We start from the raw sequence: 9,528 nt of genomic DNA on the forward strand, positions 1-9,528 counted from the left end.
GTACCAAATGCCAGCCCGAGGAACCATCCTGAGTGAAGAGCGGCACAACTGATTGTGTGTTCTGGGTGGTTATAGTTGGAGCTTTTTCTCGTTTTGTGTAGGCTTCAGAAATGTGTATTAATTTTGATTTCACACTGTTAGGTAGTCATATTTACGTATGCATTAAAATAGAAGTTTGAGGAATTGATTTATGCAATAGTCATACATTATAATATTACTGACTGATCAGTGTCATTACAGTTGATGAAAACAATGTGAGCCACTCCCATCAGACATAAATTGCATTTGTGAAAGAAGTAGAGCTCTTGCTTGTTTTAAGAATAATATTTCATTTTATAGTGATTGTATGACACTTCTAAAGTACAAATACAGGAAGATTTCTGAGACTATGAATTCAGTCCTATGAATTTAGACTTCCATGTAGCTGTTGTTTTCTTGAGATTAAGACATTCAGTTGAGCAGAATGCATAAACATGGAAGTTTTTGTTACCTGATTTGGAAAAACAGGGTCTCTTGTACACTTGTAACTGAAGTATTGTAAAAGAAATCACCTGTAGGTCACTTAACACAGGTGTTCTATGGTAATTTTGGAAGCACAAAACCCAGATCTGCACTGATGGTATTTACAAAATAGTTAAAAATTGAGTGTGATTACCGATTCTTGCAGTGGAGTAGACATCTACTCAATTGGCAAATGTTACCTTCCGCTGTATGTACACATAAGGTAAATTTAGACTATGTGTAGCAGGACGTATTCCAGTCTGCAAATATATTGTTTTAATTTAGTACGTGATTTTTTTATTCTCTGCTGCTTTGGAGAATGCAATTTTAATGGAAAACTGCTTCATGTGTATATTGTGTATATATTAATACATGCGAAAAGACTAAAATTGGAACAGGACATTTCAGGGGGTTTATATACATGTACATCCCACTCCATTTTCAAGGTAAAGTTCCTTATTCTGAAAATAATCAATTTGCCTTTGTGCTTGCTTTAACTGTGTTTCTGTGAACTGTGATGAAGCTGATGCACACAACTTGGTTTTGTTCTAGCAGGTGAGAAGTAGGGAGTGCCAAGTTTGGTAGCACTCTGGAGCCTAATCACAAACAAAATGGAAAGAACCTGGGGTTCAAGTTTAAATTAAGCTTTTGTTTTGCATTTAATCAACCTTTAAAGGCTAAAAAGAAAATACTGATGAACATAGTTAGCCAGCTGCCTCCACTATGTGGGCATAGGGTCACATGCGAGATGGTTTTGACACGGGTCAAATCAAAGTGTTGTGTAAAATTATGGTATTCCACAAATTTGTTAATTAACAGTCTCTGGATGTACCAGACTGTGTAAAGTGACCAGGATGGCAAAATTGCCTAGGCTGTTGATATTTTCTAAGGCTCAGAGTGCTAAGTGTCAGAGGCCTTTTGATTTCTTTGGACCACAGCCCCAGAATGTCATGTGCAATTGTAAAATGTAGGATGAGAAAGTCTGTGGTCATGTGTGAAATATAGTTCCCAGCCTTCAGTGCTTCAGACCACTGCTTGGTGTGAAGAGCCAGTCTGGAGTGGGGTTTACTTGGTGTAATTCAGGAGCAGACCTCAGGCTCTTGCTACATCACCTGTGTAGTGCTAGGCTGGGAGAAGCTTCGAGCATCACCATCTCCTAGCATCTATACTGTGACCAACTACTCTGAGACAGAGTACTTCCAAAAATGTTTTGTGGTCATAGAGTAAGTGAAATGACCTGCTTCTGATCCAGTTAATTTTCACTGGCTATGCTAGTTCATGATAGCCAAGATGCTTGGGTTTTGCCTGACAGAATAGTATTCATAATAAGTCCTCCATGAAAAGCAGGCGCAGCCTCACTCCTTGCACAGTACAAAAGCTTTGGGGCAGCAGTAGAGCTCCATGTCTCTAAATTTGTGCTTAGAACAAAGGTGACTGCCACCTGTCAGAAGAGTAAAACTAGTAGAATGGAAGAAAAATCACTAGACAGGAAGAAAATAATAGTAATAAAAAGCCCTAATTGAATGTGTAGCTTTTAATATAACTTAGTTTATAGCTGTGTCCTAAACTCCTGGGAGGAAAAAAATTGCAATAATGTCTGCTACTCAGGCAGGAAGCCTGCATCCTCCCTTCCTGGGATCCTAGTCCGTCCTTAGGATCAAAGACTGCTTCCTCAGGAGGATGCCTTCATCACCAGCAAATTCATTACAGGAAATTCAGATGTCCAGCTGGGATGAGCTGTCCTGCTAGGAACTTCTTATTGCCCCTTTGCAGGTTTCAGATTGGTGACCTCCCCCATGTAAGTTGCAATATAATCAGTGTAAGAGTTCTGATTTTCTAACGTCTGTCTTTTGAAGACAGTTGACGTAACTGTGCTTCTCCATCCAAGGATCATCTTACCTATGGATACACATTCTCCTGTCCATCTCCTGTTGGGAGCTAATTCAGTTCTTCAGCTGCACAGGTTGAGAGCTTGAAGAGTGAGTGACAGCTCTAATGCAAACCCAATTGTATCTGAGTGCGCAAAAAAAAAAAGACAAAATGGAGCAGGGAGTTAAACTCCAGATACACTGTGCTTCAAAGACACGTAACCCAGATTTTAAAGGCAGATAGGTATCAGTTAATTCATCTTAAAATGAGGATGAAGATTTTGGCTCCCTAAGAATTAAGGCATCAGTTGATGCACCGTAGTTAGTTTGTCATCTGCTTTGTTCAACTGCTGGTATGTGTCAGTGTATGTACGGGTGGCTTCCCAGAAACATTATTTTGTTGTCCTAAATGAATATGCCAAGTGGTAGGATTTAGAATGCTCCCACATGGTATTATTTTATTTCCATAAAACTTTATGATAGTAAAAAAGGTTGTTCGCTTTTAATCGAAACAAAAAGCCAGTACGGTATTGTTTTGTTCAACTGCAATACAGAGTTGTCGCTGTTACTTACTTCAACCTTAAAATCATCAGAACTTACGAAGGTGAAACTTGGGCAATAAAAATGTCAGGGAAATGTTCTGTTTTAAAATCTAGTTTAAAACAAAAGGATGAAAAGAAGATGTTCATAGTGGATCATCACAAATTCTTGCCCAATGTCTGTAATTAAAACATACTTCTGTAATAACTGTTGAAACTTGAGTGACTTTCCAAATCCATTAAATTAACCTGTATGCATCGCCTATCACTGCCGTGATTAATATGCAGCATTCATGCTGAATTGTGTGGATGGAGAGCGCTCTGGCATGGCGGTTCTACATGAGTTACAGCTGAGGCAAAGCTGAGGGTGTTTTCCTACATATCAAGATTTATGGTTCATACTTGGAAAAGATGTTGTTTTTATGAGATGTAAAGGATATTTAGGTAATGACTTACTGAGTTTTGGCTTGCATGTGCCGGCAGCGATGACCCCTCGCGTACCTTCTGGAATCATGTCAAGCAGGCTGGTGACATGAAGCCTTTCCTTGAAAGGCTCCTGATACTTAAACCTCTCTGTAGATTATCAAGGCATTTAGTGCAATGTACTAAAATGAACGATGGCACACTGTTGTTTTCCTTGCTCTTTAAATGCTTAGAAAGAAGGGATTTGCTGCAATTCCATTAAAGTTCTTACTATGGCTGAGAAATTGCCTTTTGTATTTGTCTAGGAGACTGGCAGCCCTTTCCAGTTAGTGAATCCTCTTGTGTAAACAATGTTTGTGAAAGTTTTTGTTTCGTGTGCGTAACAAAAAATGCAATGTGCAACTGAGTGGTTCACCTTTTGAGGTGAAAGTTTGGATGTTTCAGCTTTAGGCTAGTCCAGTGTGATCCGAGTTCGCAGTTGGGTTATATGTTAGTTTCTAAATTAGCTGCTGAAGATAATGGGACTCCTTTCTCTGTTTGTATTTTGTTAATTGTTTGATGCTTTGTCGGTGCAAGGATTGCTTCAGCCATATGACAGTGTTATATACTGAAAAAATGTAAATATCAAATGCAATTTATAGATCTGTCTGCTCGGTTTTGCTCTGATTAAAATCTGAGGCAAAATTCTCATTCCTACAGAAAAAAATCAACTCCTATCTACCTAGTGAGTTGTTTTCTGTTTGCTTCTATAGCTTGCTTGTTCCAATTGTCTTTGGAGCAGGTATTTTATTCACCTAGGAAGTTTTGTTGCAGCAATGTGTTTGTGTGGGGGTTTTTCCCTAGTGTTTCTTGGAACAAGCTACGTCTTTCTCTAAAAACAAAACAAAAAATTATCTGATCAGTGTTATCAGGAAGGAGTCTAGTCAGAATATCTTGGACACAAAATGAAGATGCTGTTAGCAACATGCTGTTAGCGTTGCTCTTAAAAATGCATGGCAACGGTGTTAAGCAAATATTCCTGAAATGTTGCGCTGGTGTTGGGGGCAGGAGATGGTAAAGCCCTTTTTTCAGTGAGGAGGATGAAAAGACAGTGTGTGGTAGAACTGGCATGGGACTCTAGAGAGCAAAATTCAGGTTCTTACTCTGTAGAGTGACCTTGGGCAAGACTCATGGGTTTGAGCAGAAACCCATGAGCATTGTAAGATGTTCAGACAATACACCAGTGGTAGCCATTTAGATATCCAGCTGGAACCCGCTTGAATCAATTTGCGTCTGAACAAATGTTCTGACTGCTGCTCTGTATTTCTATTTATCCAGAGATTAACTTCCACAAGAACAATATATATATATTTTTTTTAGGTTACTTATTAATACATAATGTATGTAGGAGTCCTGCCTTTTGGGTTTTTTCATTGTTTTTGAGAGACTTGCTCTTTAGCATCTCGTAAGTAACTGGAAGCTCCACCAGCTCTCTGATCAGATAATAATGTAGAAATGTTGGAGAGTTTTTGTCCTGGCAAATATGATCAGCAATTTCAAAGCCAGCACCCAGCCAAATACCCCCATTGGTTGTGATCAGCCTGAAAACTGTTTATGTAGCAGATAATACAGTCAGAAGAACAAATTATTTCTTTAGTAGGAAGTTGAAGATTCTAGATTGTTGACCCTAAATAGAAGGATTTTAATGGTTTAATGTGAGCTGTGATCTGAGCATGCCTGAAGTTGTATTCATAAGGCAAATATTGCAATAAACACAGAAAACAGATGGTAAGCGAAATATACACGGGAGATACATTACTTCAAGAACAAACCAATGTTTGAACTGCAGATTTAGGCCTGAGAGATACCCTGACCCAAACTTGATGAGTTTCTGGGGTGCTTTTGATCAGATTTTACTTACTGAGTAACTTGAGCTGAAGTGACAGGTTTGCGTCTTTGTTTCCCACAAATCTGGAGCTGAAAGTTTGAAACAAAATTTCCTGATTTGTACCAACATCTGAAAGGAGATATGATTGCAGTGTCTCTTAGCAAGCTTTTGGGAGAAGAAACTAAAAAGAGCAGAAATCTGTTTTCTGGGTTTGTAGGTAGATGTCTGTTGTAGTAGCCATCAGCCACATTACCTGAGGAAGGTTGGTGGAGACATGGCTACGCTTAGGTTATTTATCTTACAGGTCTCTGTTTACTAGCAGTCTCTGTGGTAGTGCAGCTTGCTAGATTTGGTAACTCTTCATGTCAAGTGATTTTTACTTCTGGTAGCATGACAGCTTTTACGAAAAATGTTTTGCCTATTAAGGTTGCAGGGGCTTATTTGAGAGTTAATAGTGGTTGCCTGCCTGATGCAGAAGCCTCAGATCCCAGATTAAGGGGTGCCAAGGACAGCCACTGAGTTTTTTGTCTGCTTGAAATTGGTCCTTTTGCTTGCTCTGTTGCAAAGGAATTTTCCCATTCCTTGCCCAGCTCAATTTGAAATGGAGAATGCAGTTAATTCACATTCCTGAAGGGCAATTAGATTCTGCTGTGAGCTTCTTATGTGCTCTGAAGTAACTAGAAGTCCCATAAAACACGATCAGGATGACAATCTGTCCTCTAAGAATCCACCTCTTAGATAACAGGAAGTAACCCACAGATTAAATGTCCCATATAAGAAGTAATTACGATTTCAACTTGTCATTTTAGGTGGTGTTTTGGAGCATTCCAAAAAATCTGAATGCCCGTTTTAAAAGTCTCTTTCGGTGATTTGCTGCTTCTCTGGTTTTAATATTTCACCTTCACCCTGGCATACTAATGTAATGGAGAGAGGGAAGATGGTCCAGGGATTGGGGTATTGCTAGCAGACCTTAGGAACCTTGTACATTCACATGTGCTGCTGCAGGCTTTGTGTATGACCATGGGTAATATTTGTCCTGTCTCCATCTTAATTTCATAGCTACAGTAGAGGAATAGTAGCTCCAGTGTACTGTCGTTTCTCTTCAGTCCTTCATGGGTTCAGATGGGTAAGTCTTGTATAGATCTTTACCACGGAAGTTTTTTGTTCAGCTTTATTTTGTATATGAGATGCTCTAGTTTCAGCCTGTAACAAAGGAGTTCCATTTTGCAGTTGCTGACTCCCTTCCCCTTGCTCCAGCTCTCTTGGTACCAATGCATTCACATGAGGCCGTGTTTGCACAAGCCCCAAAGAGCCAGGTTTATCTCTGCAGAGCTGCTTGTTGGAGAGCGAGAGGCCAAGTTCAGCGTTGCTTCTAGCACTGCCCCTTGCCTGGCTAGGGGGCCGTTGTGCTGGAAGGCTCCAAAACACATCAGCAGAAGTACCAAACTAAAAGGTGATGTTAGTAGCCAGCCTGTCTGCTTTGGGTTATCCTGATTGTATTTCACAGAGTCTTTCTTGCACCTGCTTGATAGGTGCGAGTGCTGTAAAGCTATAGAAAACTTGGGATTGATATTCTTCCAGTGAAGCCACGAGTCCAATTAAACTGAGTGATACTGTTAAACTTTAAATGTTTAATCAACATTTTTTTGGTATGACTATTCTAGAGCCTAAAACATACTTTTCTTAGGAAAATGTGCAAGTCTGAGAGCCCTGCCTGTCATCCGAACGTGCACAAGTTGAAAATCTAAGATCAGCCCAATTGCCAGTAATTGCCCTCTGTAACACTGCCTTCCCCTGTTAAGACAGTGCAACAAAAAGTCCAGTATAAGGATGACCAATATAAAATGAAACTGCAACTTTTTATTACATTCTGCAATCCTACTACTTCTACGGAGGACTGTCCTTTTTAACTGTTTTAGCTTGTTCTGTCTCCTCGGGTGGGTACAGAGGAGCTGGTGCAGGCTTGGCTCTGTGATGGTCTTGGCCGTTGTGCTCTCTCTGTGCAAAGGCTAGTGAAAGGTGAGCGTGGAGCGGAAATGCTCAAAATGAAGGATATGAGAAAAGGTACTGGGTTTAAAGCACTTTAACATGTCGTTCAGTCTTTATATCAGCATTTCTGTACCTGTTTGGCTTTCGCTTGAAATCATTTACAGAATCATATTGAAAGCAGCTGAATGTGCGTGGGTCCAGACTAGGAGCAGCTAGAAACGGAGGACAGTAGAGAGGGAAACAAATGTCTGCAGAGTGGGAAAGGAGCGTCAGTACGACAGCAGTGTCATGGTGGAGATGCTACTCCATACCGGCTGGTTTCTCACCACAGGGCTTTCTGACCTTACTGGTGTCTGCTCTGGCATGGCAGGGTGGCAAAGCTGCTTCTGCTCGCCTGCAAACACCCAGTGCACAGAGGCAGCCGTCCCAGGGCACAGAGCCAGCCGTTCTCTGCAAGGGTTGGCATCTCTTCTTTGCCTTTTGGCATAGGCACTTGCAGCCTTTATTTTGCATCCCTGACAGTTGGAAACTTGATTTAATTAAGGAAGAATCTCAGTTTTTTAGGAGCTGGAACTTGAGCATGGGAGTCATGAAACTGGTAGCTGGCAGCGTGGTAAATGTGCCAATGCTGGCTACCATCACTGCTGCCCTGTGGAGCCCGCGCTGCTGGGCAGGCTGCGGTGGGAGGCAGCGGGACACGCCTGGTGTCCCAAGGCTGCTCCATCCTGAAGGCATAGCCTGCGGGTGCGCTGACTTTTGGCAGTCACCGTTTCAATTAGCAAGATTGTGGTGGCGTTTTTCGCCGGCCTTTCTGATCAGGGTCTCTCCTCTATACGCTTGACGAGAGCTTTGTTCCGTTGCAAAACTTGCACGCGCCGTTTTGCAGATGCACAGCCGCTCCTCGTGAAGCCTTGCCAGCGAGCAAGAGGGAGATTGCACCAGGAACCATTCGTGCTAAAACGTGTGAGCTGTTGCTTTAAAAGGGGGGAGAAAAAAAAAAAATCCTTTGTGGGCTGTGGAGAGAAAGTGCTAGAACTGTGCAGGAGCATGACTGGAAAGCAGGATCCCTGAGTGGTCACAGAGGCTTTCCTGGTCCTCTCCAGCCTGCCATGGTTTTAGCCAGGATGCTTGTCCTCCACAGCAGATAGCAAACAAGAGACAAAGAAACCCTATCGAGGACGAACGACTCGGCAAAGGGAATGAGGCAAAATGTTGCTCTTGTGTTAAAAGGGAACAGCATCTTCTTTGCTAGACATGGAAATCACGTTTTTAATGGGATTGCTTGGTTGCAGTGCTTGAACCCGACCTTACTGAGGAGTCCGATTGCTCTGCATTGCTTTATGCTTTTGAGTCCTTTTTTTTTTTGCACATATGTAATACTGGAGGTTTAAAAAAAAAAAAAAAACCCAGCCAGGGATTCAGAAGGCATCCCGCTAGCGATCAGCTGACACGCCGAACCCAAGCCTGCAATGTGTTGCTTATTCATTTTGTACCGTGGGAGCTGCCGGGGCTAGCAGAGAGCTGAACTATGCCTCTCAAACAGCGGCGCTTGTGCAGACAGAGGGGTGAGAGAGAGGCAGCCGCTAAAAAAAATTTTTTTTTTTTTTTTTTTTTTTTTTTTTTTTTTTTTTTTTTTTTTTTTTTTTTTTTTTTTTTTAGGGATCGCAGGCCTGAGGTGCGGCCTACCCAGTCAGTGCAGAATCAGGCCCTCCACTACCGGAACCGAGAGCGCTTTGCCACAATCAAATCAGCATCTTTGGTAAGCAGCCACCCCACCCCACCTCCTCTCTCCCCCTCTCCCTCTGCAAAGGGGTCAGGAATTTTTTTTTCTCCTAATTTTTTTTTTTTTGGTTGGCATAGCAACTAGATATTACACTGAAAGATATTTTAGCTCTGTGTGTGTGAGATGTAACATATAGAATATATTTAATTTCTGTGTATATTTCCAGTATATGTGAAATAAGCCACTTTCTGGATGAAGTTAATATAATCTCAGATTCCCCCCCCCCCTTCCCCACCCGGACTTTCTCCTTGTTTTTATCCATTTCTGCAGGATCATGTATTTATAAGGGATGAGGTGGGCCACAGGGATCGCAGGCCTGAGGTGCGGCCTACCCAGTCAGTGCAGAATCAGGCCCTCCACTACCGGAACCGAGAGCGCTTTGCCACAATCAAATCAGCATCTTTGGTAAGCAGCCACCCCACCCCACCTCCTCTCTCCCCCTCTCCCTCTGCAAAGGGGTCAGGAATTTTTTTTTCTCCTAATTTTTTTTTTTTTTGGTTGGCATAGCAACTAGATATTACACTGAAAGATATTTTAGCTCTGTGTGTGTGAGGTGGA

At 41.8% G+C, this 9,528-nt stretch overlaps 1 protein-coding gene across 1 annotated transcript in view; it reads left to right on the forward strand.

Annotated features, from left to right (window-relative positions):
• TAOK3 (TAO kinase 3) overlaps positions 1-9,528 on the forward strand; it is a 52,597-nt gene that overhangs the window by 27,434 nt on the left and 15,635 nt on the right. Inside the window, exon 13 of the mRNA XM_009330823.1 lies at positions 9,241-9,375. Coding sequence (XP_009329098.1) covers positions 9,241-9,375 — 135 coding nt within the window. The remainder of the gene's footprint in view (positions 1-9,240; positions 9,376-9,528) is intronic.

The sequence above is a fragment of the Pygoscelis adeliae genome, unplaced genomic scaffold, assembly GCF_000699105.1.
Source record: "Pygoscelis adeliae isolate BGI_AS28 unplaced genomic scaffold, ASM69910v1 Scaffold358, whole genome shotgun sequence".
Lineage (NCBI taxonomy): Eukaryota > Metazoa > Chordata > Aves > Sphenisciformes > Spheniscidae > Pygoscelis > Pygoscelis adeliae.